This window comes from Ochotona princeps, chromosome 26 (genome assembly GCF_030435755.1).
Source record: "Ochotona princeps isolate mOchPri1 chromosome 26, mOchPri1.hap1, whole genome shotgun sequence".
NCBI lineage: Eukaryota > Metazoa > Chordata > Mammalia > Lagomorpha > Ochotonidae > Ochotona > Ochotona princeps.
In genome coordinates this window covers 1040082-1056694 of record NC_080857.1, presented here as the reverse complement: position 1 = coordinate 1056694, position 16613 = coordinate 1040082, and the positions used below count along the sequence as shown (strand labels likewise).

The 16613-nt window shown below is 62.4% G+C and overlaps 2 protein-coding genes across 2 annotated transcripts in view; both read left to right on the top strand.

Annotated features, from left to right (window-relative positions):
• The window catches only part of MARK3 (microtubule affinity regulating kinase 3), a 143961-nt gene that overhangs the window by 17617 nt on the left and 109731 nt on the right, over positions 1–16613 (top strand). The window lies entirely within an intron of this gene.
• EXOC3L4 (exocyst complex component 3 like 4) lies at positions 472–10182 on the top strand. The gene is given in 12 exon segments (XM_058655496.1): positions 472–602; positions 4360–4744; positions 5219–5852; positions 6527–6638; positions 6766–6888; positions 7080–7180; positions 7280–7360; positions 8097–8211; positions 8569–8691; positions 8770–8922; positions 9312–9433; positions 9949–10182. Coding segments are annotated over 11 exon segments (2112 nt in total). The 5' UTR covers positions 472–602; positions 4360–4374; the 3' UTR covers positions 10127–10182.

Genomic DNA, 16613 nt, shown 5'->3' with positions numbered 1-16613 from the left:
GCGACAGAATGTCCCGTGGAGGGATCCCCTGCCCCTCTCAGCAGGCCTTAGTCCCACCTGCATCTTCATTCTACAAGACCCCCCCAGTGCGCCCTGCCTGTCCTTAGGGGTCCCCCTCTCCTCCTAGCTCCCTGTGCTGTGAGAAAGAGGAAATGGCTCCCAGCTGTCCCCTGCCCAGGCCCTCACTTGTGGGTCAGCTGCCAAGGGGTGCTGGAGGCCCTGGCCAGAGGGAGGCCCTTGGGCTCCAAGGGGCTGGCCTCAGTGGTCCCTCAGCACCACCCCCACCACCAAGAGCCACCCTGGCTGTCCCCTCTGGTCCTCTTCCTTGTTCCCTGAGCCCAAGCTGCCAGGGCTCAAAGGTCACTTACTTATGGAATGAAAATGGGCAGAAACTTCTCAGAAAGTGAAAGCCTGGGGCGGGGCTGGGGGCGGGGCCGGGGCGGGGCCGGGGCGGGGCTGGGTGGGGACGGTGGGTCCAGCAGCGCTGACCACAGCTGGGAAGTCCCAGGGGCTGGTCACTCACTCCGCTGCTCCGGAGGCCCCAGAGCCCAGGCCCTCACAGGGCCCCTGTCCGGGCCCAGGTCTGCTTCTTCATTTCACAGGTACGTTCCAGGCAGGTGGGGCAGGAGTGCACAGGGTGGGACGGGAGAGCAGGTGGCTTGTGGTTCGGCTGAGAGTCAGGCTGGAGGAACATGAGCACACGCGCGCACACACACACACACATGTAGCACATATAGGCACATGGAGATAGCAACCCATCCCGCACACCCTCCGGGGTCCACAGGGAGACACAGTCCCCTGACTGCAAGCCCGCACTCCTCTCTCGGAATTTCCCTTGGACACTTGTCCAGTGCCAGCCCTGCCTGGGAACCCAGCAGCTTCTACTCCACTCCCTGCCCTGGGGGCTGCTGGGCAAAGGGCAGACGCAGCCTGGACCCTGTAATTGTCACTTCCTCATGGGGGTGTGCCCACGTAGCTAGGACCCGCCTAGAGCAGGAGGGACTGACGGCAGAGGACTTCTTGGAGAAGGAGCCGCTTCAGTTATGCAGAGCAGCTGGAGAAGCTAGGGCTAAGGCCGCTGGGGCAAAGAGGACAGTGTGTGCAAAGGCTCTGGGAGAGGTGAGTTGCTTCTGGCCAGTCTGAATGATGGGCGGGCAGGGCTCAAGGCCAAGGACTTCAGCCCAGGAACAGCCTGTGGGCTTCCCCTGTTGCTTGGCAGTTTCTCCCCCCAGTTTCCGTGTTGCTGTTACTGCAAAGGGGGCACCTTTAATACATATAATCTAAAAAAGTGACATAAAAAGAGGTCTTTCCTCCATTGATTCACTCCAACAGCCAGGGCCAAAGTGAGGAGCCTGAGTCTCCCACATGGTGCAGGGGCCCGGCACTGGGGCAGTCCTGCACTGCACTGCCAGGCCACCAGCAGCGAGCTGGGTGCAAGCGGACTCTGGCACAGGATGCTCCCACAGCAGGTACCGACACCACGATGCCAACCCCCAACGCCTTGTTCTAAGAGGTCAGCTGGGGCATACGGAAAAATTAGTTGCATTTACCCAACCAACCAAGAGAATTCTTTTTTTTTTTTTTTTTTTTTTTTTGATTTATTCATTTTATTACAGTCAGATATACAGAGGAGGAGAGACAGAGAGGAAGATCTTCCATCCGAGTGAGCCGCAACGGGCCGATGCGCGCCGATCCGAAGCCGGGAACCTGGAACCTCTTCCGGGTCTCCCACGCGGGTGCAGGGTCCCAATGCATTGGGCTGTCCTCAACTGCTTTCCCAGGCCACAAGCCGGGAGCTGGATGGGAAGTGGCGCTGCCGGGATTAGAACCGGCGCCCATATGGGATCCCGGGGCTTTCAAGGCGAGGACTTTAGCCGCTAGGCCACGCCGCCGGGCCCAACCAAGAGAATTCTTAAATTCAGCTTCAGCAATATTCCATCTTGGATTTACGGAGCAATCAGATCCTGAGTTCTTCCCATCTCCTAGTTGATTCCCTTGTTTTGTGGCCTTCCCAGTTCTTCTAAGCAGATGCTCAACGCAGGTCCTGTCTCTTCCGCAGCTGCCCAGGAAAGCTCTCCAGGGATGCCACTGCCCCAGGAGCCTGCAGACAGCCCAAGGGCCCGGGGAGGCGGGTGGTCACAGGGCACTGGGGGTGCCACTGAGTGGCAGCTGGGTCACAGCAGGGGGACGCAGGCCTGCCCATGGGCACTGCCTGGTGCGGTGGCTGGGGTGGCAGGACTGGGCAGGTTTGGAGAAAGAGGGGTAGAGGTGCTGGGTGGGGGAGCCCAGGGTAGGACTTCCCCCAAAACCCTGCCATCCACCCTGCCATGGTATGCGCTGACTGGCGCTGAAGACGAGGCTGGGCCTGTGTCTCCAGGGCTGTGGGACCCGGCTGAGAGTGGCTGCACAGGAGCCAGGGCCACCCTGGACAGGCAGGAGCCAGAGCAAGGGAGGCAGGGAGGCCCGCGTTGGCGAACATTTCAGGCCTCCCTCACCTGGAGGGCTCTTTCAGGTGCGCTCCAGGTGACCCCCACACCACCCCAAGGATCATCCCATGTGCCTACAGGGCAGACGGGGGGGGAGCATGCGTGAGTTAGCTGGAACCCAAGTCATATGTGGGGAGTCAAGAGGGCTAGGCCAGGAGGGGGAGCAGCCTGGGCAACTGAAAGGCTGGGGTGCAGGGGTGCAGCTGGAGCCCAGCCATTGTAGGAATCTTTGAATGCTAGGCTCTGGGGGAGAAGGGCGGTGGGGGCCGTGGAAGGAGTACAGGGCAGTGACCCATGTGGCCTGCGGAAGGCCAGGGACGGCTTCTGCCCAGTGGTCCCTGTGTACCCCACAGTCCGCCTCTGGGCTTCCGGGGGATTATTAGCCCTCCTCCCACTGTGCCTCCGCATCCGCCCTAGTCTTCTTGGAAGGAGGGCCGAGGGGTCCCCGGAGCCTCACCTGCCTGGAACCCCAGGCTCCTGGTCTGGGACAGGGGAGAGACCAGGTGCCTCTCTGCTTGAGTGTGCTGGGGGGATCTGACCTGTGTCAGGGGCTGGGCTCCCAACCCAGGCACGCCTACCCTCTTCCCACCAGCAGGGAGCCCAGAGCTCACAGCAAGGCTGCTGGGGAGGGGCTCAGTCAGGCAGGGTCCCTGAACCCAGCATGAGTGCCAATGACCTGTGGCCAGGGCGGGACCGGGACCGATAAGGGCCCCATCGATAAGGGCCCCATCAATTACTTGAGCCGGTCCTGCCTGTCACAGGGCAGAAGGGGACCTGTCAGAAGGGTGCCTAGGTGACCCTGCACTGACACGTGGCTGCAGGGGGAGTGCAAGGGGGAGGGGTTGAGGCAGGGGGAGAGGGAGGGGAAGGGCTCCTTCTACCCCAGGCAAGCCCAGGGTGGGGGAAGGACAGCTCCTGCCTCAGTCACCCAGGGTCAGGTGCTGGTCCCTGCGGAGCCCTTAGAGGTGGGCCGGGGGCTCTGCCTCTGCTCTGGCTAGGACCCTAGCCCATCCACACCTTTTTCTGACTTCAGTGCCCTGGGTGGGTGGCGGGGGAGGGGGTGTAACGTGAGCCCTTGTGGGCCTGCAGCCATCTCTGACCCATGGCCCTGTTTGCTCAGCCAGCTGTGGGCAGGCAAAGCCCTGCCCCTCTGCCCCCCACGCCCCCCAGCTTAGTCCGCAGCCAGGAAAGCAAATACAGCACAGGCTGGGGGGGTGAGGGACCCTGCGGTAGCCCCTCCCCACTCCCTGTTGGGGAGATAAACTGGGTGACAAGTGTTGGGAACCCCCAATTCCTGCAGCTAAATATAGACCCCAGCTCCTCCCACTGGCTCCCTAGCAGGCTGTGGGGCCATGATAATGGCAGGGTGGCCCTGACTGGCACCTTCAAGTCTCACAGCCGTACCTCACACTCCAGCACCTACTGAAGGGGCCCCTGTGAGAGGCCTGGCTAGGCCTCGGGGACTGAGTGAAGGTGCTGGAGTGTGAGTGGGGACTTTGAGGGGAGCTCAGAGTGGGAGAACTAAAGTCCAGAAAATCCTCTATGTGGGTCCCAGCCACCACCAATGGGCATGAGGGGCTGGGCCCACGTGTCTGTGTGTTCACCCCCACTCCAGCTCTGACGGGAAAGCTCTGGTACACACTGGGCCTCCCCGGCTCCCTGCTGGCCCCCAGGGCTGCTGGGCACACGCTGGGCCTCCCCAGCACCCTGCTGGCCCCCAGGGCTGCTGGGCACACGCTGGGCCTCTCCAGCACCCTGCTGGCCCCCAGGGCTGCTGGGCACACGCTGGGCCTCTCCAGCACCCTGCTGGCCCCCAGGGCTGCTGGGCACACGCTGGGCCTCTCCAGCACCCTACCTACTCCCTCTCCCCCAGTGCCCAGCTGCCAAGATGCCTTCGCCGAGGACCCTGACCCCTGGTCTAGAGCCGGGAGGCTCCAAGCAGCCTGGAGAGCCTCAGACCCCCACCCAGGGCAGGCTCAGCGACCACAAGGACGACTCCATGAAGCTGGGGCTGGGCACCCTGAGGCAGGCTTTCCTGCGGAGAAGCCTGCGGGCTGGCACGCTGCCCACCAAGGAGGACGCTGGCCGGCCCCGGAGGAGCTCCCTCTTCCGGTCTTTACGGTACACCCAGGAGGAGCGCTCAGCCACCAGGCGGGCCCTGGTTGCAGGCACACCAGAGGAGCCCTCAAGAGTCCCACAAGATGCCCGCCAGCAGGCATCCACTGGAGTTGGCCTGGAGAAGCCAGGATCCCAAACAGGTGAGGAGCCAGGAGGTTGGGTCACCTGCCGTCTATCTCCCAGCATGTATGAGAGGGGCCTCAGAACCACAACCCCTCTGCTGCTTTTAGGAGCCTGGCTCCTGACCACACCAGAGCCACATGCCAGACCACAGCTGTCTCGGATCGCATGGTCACAGAGTGTGGGGGGAGCCACTGAAGATGCAGGTCCCACGGTCACAGGGTGTAGTGGAGGGAGAGCAGGAAGCCAGCAGCCACCTTGCCGTTGGCCCCTGACCTCCCTCGGGCACCTGGGACCTGAGCTCTGACCCCATTAGACTTGCTATCAGGCCCAGGAGGCCGCAGGTGCAGCCAGGAGAGCGGAGGTGGGGCCAGCGCAGGGCTCTTCCCTCCAGGCCAGGCTCCTGGCTCTAGGGCCAGGGCTGTGGATGCTTCTCCCCAGCCTCGGGCTCTTAGCCGGTCCTCAACTGGCCTTCTTCCCACCTGCTCTTGCAGAAGACAAATCTGTGGCCGACCTCATCACCCAGCGGGAACTGCGGGCTGCCTTCGAGCAGCTGCAGCGCCTGGAGAAGCAGCTGGAACAGGAAAAAACCTTGGGCACCTTCGGGCAGGACCCCACGGCGTACGCGCGGCGCGCCATGGACCTGTGCCTGCACTACGACGGCCTGGCAGCCGAGATGTCCTCCATCGTGAAGGATACGCTGGGGCCTGAAGGGGTGGACGCGGCCACGCTGGGCGAGCTGGCACATGTGGTATGCGCCGAGGAACAGGCCCACCCGGAGCCCCCGCCCGATGGCAACTTCCTGCTCACGCCCCGCCACTGGCGCAGCCACTGGGAGGACGCGGTGCAGCGCAGCGTCCGGGAGCGCGTGCAGGCCGCCGGTGCAGAGGCCACGTCGGAGCTGGCCCAGCTGCTGGCGGACCTCGGCAACTTGGTCCGCCAGGACCTGCGCAAGGTGCGGCTGGAGGTGCAGCCCGCGTACGCGGCCGCCGGCCTTCCAGCATGGGAGACCTACCTGCGAGCCTTCCACGGCGCCGTGGCCCAGCGCCTGCAGGAGCTGGCGGGCCATGCCCGCGGCGGCGAGCAGCTCTACCTGGTGCTGGACTGGGCAGCCAATGTCTACGGCAGGTGAGGTCTAGGCAGGTGAGGTCTAGGCAGGTGAGGCCGGCCGCCCGCAGGGGCTTTCGCTGCTTGCCAGGCAAGATGGAGGCAGCTCCCAAGCCCCCAGGGAAGGGCTAGCGACCAGCATTTTTGCCTGTCTCTGGACCAGGTGCGCTTCTGCTGCAGCTTTCCCCCGGGGCCATCCATGTGCGGCTTCTGGTTGTTGGAAGGCTTTGGTGGAGGAGGCATGGGGAATGCCCTGTGCTGGCCCACGAGGTGCCAGTGGGCAGAGAAGAGAAGCCAAGCCTTTTGTACGAGATGCGCTCCAGGGTTTACAACGCTTGGCGCAGGTGGGGCCACATCAAAGGAGAGGCGCCCCATCCTGAAGCCCCCAGTGCTGTGCGCCCCCCTCTCGTGAGCCTGCCCCTCTCTGGGCTGGGTACTGGGCAGTGCCAAGGAGGAGGGCACTTACACTTCAGTCCTGGGGGTGGCCCAGGAATGATGAGGGTTGAGGTCCTATGGAGGGCTGCCTGGTCAGGTCTGCCTGTGCAGCTGGTGGCTGGAATGCCAGGGATCCAGGTGCTGTGGCAGGCTCCTTGGGGGGTGGCACATGGGAACCAAGGCCCAGGTCCCCTAGTCTGCAGACCTGGCCAGAGCAGGGCAGGCGGCACTGCCCTCCAGAGCCCTGCCCTGCCTTCCAGTCCCAACTTCCTGGAAACCCCGGACCTGGCGTTGCCCACTGAGCCGCTGCCCCCGCTCCTAGAGCCCCAGGTGTGGGCCGAACTGGAGAGCGACTACACCAACTTCCTGGAGGTGATCCAGGGGCAGCAGCGGGCAGGGAGGCTGGTGGCTCAGCCTGCCAGGTGGGCTTGGCCCTGAAGGGCATGGCACGGGACCTCTGCTGCCAGCCAACCTCTCTCAGTGCACATCTTGCCCCCAGAACAAGATCACCAGCTGCTTCGACCGCATCCTGGAGCTGGAGCAGAGCCAGTGGACGCCCACTGGTGCCCCCGAGGTCCTGCAAGGCCTGTACCACACGCAGCTGTCCATCGATGTCCACATGGTGCGGCCCGCAGGGGTGGGGCAGGGCTCATGCTTGGCACCTCAGATAAGATCCTTATCTCCCAGGTGCCATAGGTAGGGAGGACCGAGACAGCCCGAGGGACACGGGGAACCCCCAGGCTGGGGCAGGCTGGAGGCATGGCGGGGGTGGATCCCGGCGGTTGCGGGATCAGCGTGCGGCACTGTCCACAGCTCGTGGCCGAGCGCGTGAAGGCGAACAGCGCCATCTCACCGCAACTGGAGGCCACCACCCTGCAGATTTGCGCGCGGGCACTCGGCTGCTTCCTTGGCAGGTGCGGGCTCAGCCTTGGCCGGGCAGGGTGGAGTAGACGGGTCGGGTCCCTGCGCGGCCGAGAAGGGCCCTCAAGGCCTCTGCCCTGCGCCGCCCCCAGGTTTGAGAAGGCCTTTCTGGAGTCGCCAGCCATGCGGGAGCCGCATCTGGGCGCCTACATTAACGCCTGCGTGGAGATAAGGTGGGTCCCTGGCTGCCCTCCCCGACGGCGTGCCCCCGCAGGCCAGCAGAGGGCGAGCACGCTCCAGGGGCGCCGCTGTCGGGGCAGTGATGGCGAGGAGCAGGCCAGGCGGAGCTGGACTCGGGCCGCTGCCCATACCCGGTCCCCACCGCCACCCGGAAGGCGTGAGGGCGGGATTTCTGCTGCCCTGGCCTGCCCGCTGCTTTGGGCACCTGCTTCCTGGGGTTCAGGCCTTCAAGGACTCGCCTGCTGTGAGCACCTGTGCGCACCAGTTCCTGTGCCAGCACAGAGTTGGGAAAGCGAAGGCCCAGACTGCATGGAGATAACCAAGTGCAGCTGTCCCAGCTCTCTTGTGCCCGAAGACTGGGCCAGGCTGGTGGTCAGCCTTGGGGGCCTCTGGGGAGCGTCCTGTGCCCCTGCGGAGGCAGCCCTCAGCTCCACTCCTCCAGGGATCTTGGCTGCGCTGCGTCCCCAGCACAGCCTGGCCCTTCTTCTCTCAGTGTGTCCAGGGGAAGCCACCACCATGCGGGGGAGGACTCCTTGGAGGGGACAGGAACGTGCCAGGCCTGCTTGTGTACCAGCTGTCATCCCACAAGAGGCCCTGGAGCCCAGCCAGGGCACCCCTCTCTGACAGTCGACCGGGCTTAGCCAGATGCAGGGGGTGGCCACTGTGGTCTGAGGGCTCGACCCCCAGCCTGCCACCCTCACCCGCCTCGGTGTGTCTCCTGGCCCCCAGTGCGAACCTTCTGGCCAAGTTCCCAGGAGCCCTGGAGGAGCTCAGGCAGCCACTGGAGGCCATCACGTGCAACTTGCAGGAGCACCTGACCCGAGTCTTTCAGCAGGACGTACAGGTGCCTGGGGCGGCCTCCCTCCCTCCCCTGCTGTCCCAGCCATGGCCAAGGGGTCCAGGCCAAATGCTGGGCTACAACCCTAGGGCTGGGGTCAGAAGTCCGAGTGTCAATGGCAGTAGGACAGAGAGGAGTCCACCAGGTGAGACTGGATGACCTTCACCTCAGCCCCCTCTCCTAGGGGGTCAGCCCCCAAGCCAGGTCACCCATCTGACACCCTCCTTCACCGGCCTGGCTGGGCCCTGTCAGGCAGGCCAGTAGCCAGGACATGAGGGGAGGTCAGCAGTGGCCACCTAGGGTGGCCAGGGAGAGGAGCGCTCAGCGTGAAGAAGGCCTCATGCTGTCCAGCTGCTTTTCAAGCTGCTTGTCAAGGCTGGCTGCACCAAGGACCTCTGGCCCTGACCCCTAGGACAGGGCTGGCTGGCCCTTATGACGGTGGCCTTCGCTGGCCACCTTGAGCATGTGGTGCCGCCACAGTCGCAGGTAAGCGGAGGGCAGGCATGAGCTGGGAGTGCTAAGAGCTGGGGTCTCCCCGTCCCTGACCCACCCGCCCCTGCCCAGGAAGTGCTGCAGGACATGCACCGCCTGGTGGTCCGCCAGTACCTGGCCCAGGTGCTGAGGCCACGCGAGCGATTCCGGGGCACCGAACGTGTCAGTGCATCCCAGAAGATGAGTCTGGATGCCCAGGCCATCAGCGACACCTTCCGGGGCTTGGTAAGGTAGTGCTCACTGCGAGCTGTCCCTGACTGGCTGGGCTGCAGGGGGCGGTGCAGGTGGAGAGGGGGCCTGGTGGTAAGTTTGCATCCATTTGCATGCAGCAGACAGGGTAATTGAGTGGTGTGCAGGAAATCTTTGTGAGGGTCTTTGCGTGCAAGATGTCCACGGAGTGCCCCTAGAGCACGTGCCCTTGGGGCTGGGCGCTGCTTCAGTCCACGCCTTCTGAGCTGCTGGCCCTCATTCTCAGTGTGTTTCCACTCAGTGCTCAGGTGGTTGAGTCATTGGCGCCCAGTGGCAGGAGGCTCAACAGGGATGTGGGTACCTGCAGAGGGTGCAAGGGTGAGTGGGCAGCTTGCACATGTGTGCGTGTCTCCCTGGGCTCACAGGGTTCCCAGGCCACATGGCTGGACCAAGCCATCCCGTGTGTGGCTGAAATCATGGGCGAGACCTATAAGGATGACATCCGGAGGCACCTGAGCACCCTCATCCAGTCCTACCCCGACATCAGGTGTGCGGGCTGGCACTCGGCCCTGTGTGGAGTCCTGGGGGGCTGCGGCTCAGTGATGAAGGGAGGATTTGGGGCCAACCCAAGCCAGGTACGCCCCTGCAGCGGGGGCCACGTGCCTTGGTTCACAGAATAGGATTCCCAGAGGGCAGGCACAACTGACCCCCACTGCAGTCGGGGGAGGCTGGCAGCTGGGATCCATGGGCTGTTGGGACCATGAGTCATCACAGGCCATGGAAATCCCAGATCCAATTTCGGTGACCTTGGAGATTACGGAATGCAGAGTCCCCAGCCCCCGCCGCACACCCCCAGGCTTTGGCTGCGTCTGGCCCTTTTCTCGGGGCGCCTAGGTTTCCCCAGCTTGGTCAGCCTGCGACCTCCACACTGGGACCTAGTGGGAAGGGGGCCTTACCTAGCCTGCCCCCTCCCGCGGGGCCTCATTTCCCACCCCTTTCTTCTCTTCCTCCGTGTGCCCCCACTGCTCTGGGCCCATCCTGAGCTGGCGCCTGTCCCGGCAGGCGGGATCATGTCCTGGCCATCCTGGCATTGCGCCGCCTGGGGTCCCGGCGCAACCACAGCCTGCTGCAGCACGCACAGACCCTGCTGAGGGCCACAGCCCAGGTGCCCCCGCGCCGCGCGCTCTTCAACCAGATCGAGGTGCCCACCTCCGTGGACGTTCTCATCACCTGCCTCTAGTGCCCCGCCCCTCCCCCACCACTGCGGGGAGCCCCGGGGGAGGGGCCGTCCCCCGCCAGCTGGGCGCAGCTGCCCAGCATGCCAGCAGTGCAAGGGCATGTCAGGCGTTTGTGGGGGAGTGGGGAGGGCATCCCCAACCCCAGGCTGAGCGCCCACAGAGTATTTATTTATAAAATAAATTTGAACTTCAGCATGTCTCTAAAAGAGGGGTAGGGCCCAGGGGGCTCTACTGGGGGACCCCCTTCCAGCTCAGTGTGAAACGGAAGAGGGAGACAGCCTCAAGCTGGGCCTGAGTGGCAGAGGGTACTGCTGCGTCCCTCCACCCCAGGGCAGGCGGAAGACACCAGGGCTTGTTCTGAAGCTGCGGGGGGGGGGGGCGGTCTGAGTCACAGGTGACCTCAGGGCTCAGTGTGGAGCTTCCAGGAGAAAGCTTCTGGGACGCGCCTGTAATCCCCCTTCTACCCAGGGGAGCTGGCACCGACACTTGGCTGTAACCACTTGTGGCTGCTGGGAACATTTGCTTGCTTGCTTTGGCAATCCCGGGGTTTCCGAGAAGGCTGTAAGTCAAGAGGGGGAGATTTCCAGGAGGAAACTGAGGCAGGTGGTGATGGAGGCTCCCCTGGCACTGCAGGCCTTGCTACCTGTCCTTGACCGAGGCCAGAGTGGGGGCCAGATAACAGCAGGTGGATCACAGCCCAAGAGGCAACCGAGTAAGATCTCCTGAGGCTGGGCCACGGTCTGGCCGGGCAGGCGGTACTGTGACCTGTGCCCTGTGCCCCTTGCAGGCTGGCCTGTGCCCTGCACCAGGACTGGGCAGAATTGAGCCTGAGTTGGCTAGGGTCCTGGGGTCCTTAGACTCCTCTAGGAACAGATGGAAGGGCAGTATTCTTCCCGAGGCCAGGGCTAGATGCCAGGGGCAGGGCTGGCTTGGTGGGGTAGCCAGAGCTCCCTGGGTGAGGTAGGTGGGGCAGGAATGAGGAAGTGGAGGGTCTGGGGAAGGCTGGGATGGGAGAGCTGAAGCCACTGGGTGGTCCTTGGGGGTTCAGGGTGTCAGCCAACACTCTTTCTGGGAAGGGGAGGACAAGCCCACCTGCTCCCTGCCCCTCTGGTGCCTCCAGTGGACTGGGCAAGAATCGCAGGTCAGCTGGACAGAACCTGAAGTCCTTAATGTCCAGTCCTTGACCTCCATCTGAGTCCCTGCTTTGAGTCCCATCCCCTCCCCTCCCGGATCCCCTGGTGCTGGCTCCCAGGCAAGCAGGAGTGTGGAGGGGTCTGTGTGAGTCTGGACAAGAGTCATGTCTCTCAAGTCCTCTGCTTTCCAGTGGCTTAACGAGAGTGCTGCTCGCCCCCCTTCAGCACTGCCGTGGCCTCCTCCAGGGCCCCCTGTGTCCTGGGGGTGGCCCTGCTCTCTGTCCCACACCTGGGGGCCTTCAGACAGGCCAACTCAGAGAATTTTCTGGAGCTCCAGTCAGGCCCTGCTGGGAGGCCAGTACAGATTCTGAGGGCAGATGCCAGAGGCACTGTGTGTGTACCCAGTGTGTGCCCAGTGTGTGCCCACGTGTGTGCCCAGTGTGCATGTGTGTTCATGTGTGTCTGTGTGCCTTCTGTTTATACCTGCTGTGTGTCCACATGTGTGCACATGTATGTGTCCACTGTGTGCCTACTGTGTGTGTCTATGTGTATGTGTTTTCACTCTGCGTGTGTGTCCACTGTGTGTCTGTGTGTCCCGTGTGCGTGCACAGGTGTGTCTACATGTGTGTCCATGTGTGGTATATGTACTCACGTATGTTCTCATGCCTGTTTGTGTCTGAGTGTCTCCATGTGTGCATGTTCACATGTGTGTGCCTGTGGCAGGAGAGGGGACATCAGTGTCCAGCCCAGGAAAAGCCTACAGGGCTGAGTGTCCCAGGGTTGTGATCTAGGTTTTGGGCCAAATCCTTACTTCTAGGTTCTTGGTCTTTGCCTGTAAAAACTATTCTAAGCACAGAGACACTGACTCGGCGTAGGCAAGTGGTAGTGTATCCAGAGGGTGAGGAATCCCTGCGTGGGCTGTGTCCAGAGAGCGGGCCAGGAAGGGAAGGGGAGAAGGGTGGCCTCTTCTGTCCTTGGAGTCTGTCTGCAGGAGGACGCGGCCCCGTCGGCCTGGGGGACTGGTGCTTACACACAGCACTCCTGCCCCTCAGGCTCCAGGAGATGATGGGTGGGCGTCATCTGATTCACCGGTGGACAGAAAGGGTCACACAGCTGAGCACAGCGAGGCTTCCAGGCTGGTGACCCTAAGACCTACATCTAGCTGCCTTGGACCACTGCATTCACCCCTCAGAGATTTCCAAGCTGTGTCTTAAGGTTTGCTGAAGCATGTGGAATCACAGCTTCTGTAGCTGCTTCCTGCTGGTTAGCAACACAGGCCCTGCCTATCCCGGGCTCAGAAATCCCTTCCTGGACTTGGCACGGCAGCCTAGTGGCTAAAGTCCTCGCCTTGCACACGCCAGGATCCCATATGGGCGCCAGTTCTAATTCCAGCAGCTCTGCTTCCCATCCAGCTCCCTGCTTGTGGCCTGGGAAAGCAGTCGAGCACGGCCCAAAGCCTTGGGACCCTGCACTCGTGTGGGAGACCTGGAAGAAGCTCCTGGCTCCTGGCTTTGGATCGGTGTAGCACTGGCCATTGCGGCTGCTTGGGGAGTGAATCAGTGGACAGAAGATCTTTCTCTCTGTCTCTTCTCCTCTCTGTGTATCTGACTACAATAAAAATAAAAGAAATCTTTTTTTTTTTTTTTTTTTTTTTTTTTTTTTTTTTAAGAAACTCTCTTCCTATCTCATCTAACAGATCCACCTCACGAGCCGCAGAGTTCCCAGTCAGTGTGTCGGCCGCATGGTCCTCACAAGTGCCCTTTCAGAAGGAACTATGTCTTACTACTTCCCAAGTGCTGGGGGTTGTGGAGCCGGATGGCCTGAGCATGGAGACCTCGTTAGCTCCTTAGGAAAGTAAAGCAGGCCATGGGGACTGGCCTGCCCAGGTCCCTGCCAGCCTCCTGGAAAAGCTGGGCAGGGGGCTGTGCCGGCTCTTGTGAGAAGACACGGCGGTGGCTGCTGGGGGCACATGCCCAGAGTCCGCACTGTCGGGAGAACCTGAGACTGAGGGCTGTCGGTACCCCATCCTGTTTCCTGGGTCCTCTGCTATTGTGACATCCTTGAAGGGAACTGAAACTCGGCTGTGGGACTCCGCCCTGGCCACTCCGCTGCTAGGATGTCCGGTCCTCGGGTGCAGGCCACCCATCTGCCCCGGGCTGCTCCACTGTGTGTCTCTGCCTCACTTCGAGGTAAAATGACATGGGTCAAAATCAGGCTTAAGCAGGGTCTGAGGTACAGACTCAGTCTGACCCCTGCCCCTTCCCACCACGCCACCAGATGCCACACAGCTGCCCGCAGGACAGCGGACCTGGGGACCGTGGGGGAGAGGACACTGGGCTGGGAGCGCAAGCATCCCTTCCTGATTCCTCCCCGGATAAAACTGCAGAGAAGTCTTAGACTTTCAATATTCTTTGACTTACTGACTTGAAAGGCTGCGTGACAGAGCAGCAGGACGGGACTCAGAGATCTTGCATCTGCTGATTCATCCCCAAGTGGCGAGGCTGGCGGGAGCCTGCAGCTCCATGCAGGCCTCCCACGTGGGGAGGTGGGTCAGAGGTAGGGCAGTGCAGCAGTGTGGGTGAGAGGCAGGTGCCACGCCAGCCCTGAGCCCAAGGCTTGGGGGTGGACCCTCCCCCCTCGCCACCCAGCGTGGGAGTCTCCAATCTTGGAAGACAGAAAATCCATGATTTTGCTTCTGAAGGCTGGGCAGCAGTGGGAATCATTCTCTGACCGCACGTGCCTGGCCGGTGGTGACGTTGAAGGAGCGGGGGGAGGGGGACCGCCATCCCACGGGGAGTCCCTGAGGAGCTTCCCGGCCCAGCCAGCACCACCAGGCCTTCCTCCTCTGAGGCCCCTGTGTGTTCTGGGGAAGTCTGCCTCGCTCCCCTTCCAGCCCTGGCTGTGTGGGCAGTTCCGGGGGAGCCCCTGCCTGTGTCAGTGGGAGGCCCCAGAGTGCACCCACACGCGCAGCCACAGCTGTTTTCCTGGAAACGGTGTCGTTTTTTTGGAGAGCAGGGCCACTGTGCTGCCAAGTCCTGGAGGCACGGAGCAGGTGTTGGACAGGGCTGGAAGTGTCATCTGAGAGGTGCTGCAGGAGAAAGGGCAGTGTGCCCCGCGTAGGACTGGCAGATGGCCTCAGTGTGTGCACCCCCACTGAATTCCTCTGTGTAGGGGCCCTGATTTCTGCCAGGCGGCCTGTGTTGAGGACGGAGCTGGGCCAGGCTGCTCTGGCCTCCACCCAGCAGGCAGCTCACCCGGAGGTGGGCCCCGGGAGCACCACCCCCTGTGTCAGGAAGAGGGGCTGCGAGGGCGGCTCATGGGCTGCTGTGTGGCTGTCCCATGATCCCCAAAGCGGTCAGCAGACTCTGGCCAAAGCCCCGTGCAGCTGCAAGTGATCCCAGGCAAACCACTTCCCCTCCAGGGGCAGGCTGTGTGGTGAGCCCATCCTTACCGCCCCACAGGGGCAGGTCCCAGTGAGGGGACCCCAGGAAGCAGAAGGCCCTAGGAAGGATCCCTGCATGGGAAGGGCCCAGGGAGGCCCAGCCCCCACTGCCCCAAGCCAAGGTCACTGCAGTGAGTGGGAAGTGCAAGTGACAGGGAAGAAGGAAGTGGTCCAGCATGGGGGGAGGGGTCTGGCCTCCCTTCCCAGGAACCCCCATGCTCCCCCCACCCTATGACCTCCCTCTAGAACCCCCCCACGTAGCCCCCAACCTGTGACCCAGGCCTCCTGGCCATGCTTCCTGATAGGCCCAGGCTCTGTGACTGTGGAACCGTCAGCCTACTGCACCTGCTGACCCCTGCTGACCCCTGCTGACCCCTGCCCCAGAAGGCTCTTCTGCTCCAACTTGCGCTCCTGACTCCTTCCCCCTAGCCACCTTCAGGACAGAGGGAGGGTGGAGAGAGGGCTCAGCACCCAGCAGGGTGGGCCCTGGCTGCTGCGTCACAGGGTGGGCGTGGGCCAGGGAAAGACTGGGGATTCCTGAAGATGGAGAAGGAACAGAGGCCAGTGTCCCTTCCCATGCTGCCCTCTGAACTCTGGCCTGGGATAGCGAGGACAGCAGCGCTTGAGGGATGAGCGAGGGGGCTCAGGCTCCAGTCGACCGGCACCCACCTGAGTATCTATGCCTCAGTAGCCTTACCTGGGGAGGCAAGTGCCTGTTACTAGGTGCCTGAGCAGCGGCAGCAGAGCCCAGCACCCGTGAGGCCCGCAGCCATCCGCTGCCATGGGGAGGAGTTGGCAGCCCAGCGGAGGCAGGAGCACACCCATGTTCGCGGAGCCACTAGCCGCAACAGCCAAAGGGGCGGCCCCCGAAGCCCTTCTGAAAGTGGACAGACCAATAAGACGGGCCCAGGAACAGCACTGTGTCCCAGCAGCTCTGGTGGCCACCGCAACACACTACCATCTCCTATTGGAACCCTGGCTCCAATCCTGGCTGCTCCACTTGCGACTGGCACCCTGACACTGGCCTGGGAAAGCAGCCCTTGGCCCCTGCCACCCTGTGACACGCCATGCGGTTCCCAGCTCCTGGATTTGGCCCAGAGGAGTGAGCCAGCGGATGAAGATCCTCCTCCCTGCCTCTCTCTCCCTTTCTCTCCTGTTCCAGTTCAAATCAATCAATGACTGCACCTTTTACAGCAGCCATGCAGCTCACACGTACCTACCCATGCTGTGCTGAAGACACTGCAGCCAACCAGTCAGGACAGGCACGGTGGCACAGCAGGTGGGACCAGGGCTGGGAAGGCTGCTTGTCATGGCAGTTGCTTCAAGTCCTGGCTGCTCCGTACTTCCCCTAGCTTTCAGCCAGCAAGCCTGGACGGCTGGGAAGCTGGGTAAGGTGTGTGCTCCAGGCTCAGCCCCGTTGTGCACATCTGGGAAATGGGCCCGTGGAAAATCTCTCTGATTCCACTCTGCCTGTGAAATACATACATCTTTTTTTAAAAGATTTATTTATTTTTATTACAAAGTCAGATATACAGAGAGGAGAGACACAGAGATTTTCCATTTACTGGTTTATTTCCCAGGTGGCTGCAACGGCTAAGGCAAAGCTAACCCAGGAGCCTCTTCAGGGGCTTCCACGTGGGTGCAGGCTCCCAAGGCTTTGGGCCGTCCTCCACTGCTTTCCCAGGCCACAGGCAGGGAGTGGACGGAAGAGGAGCAGTCAGTACACAAACTAGAACCCATATGGGGTCCAGCGGATGCAAGATGTAGATGTTAGCCACTAGGCTATCGCTCTGGGCCCCGTAAATCTTTGCTTAATGAGGGGAGGGAAGACAAATATGGTATGGGCTGCCAACCGGGAGTCTCTGGAGTAGAGACATTCAGGAGAGCTAGGGACTGGGGAGGGGGACTGGGCAG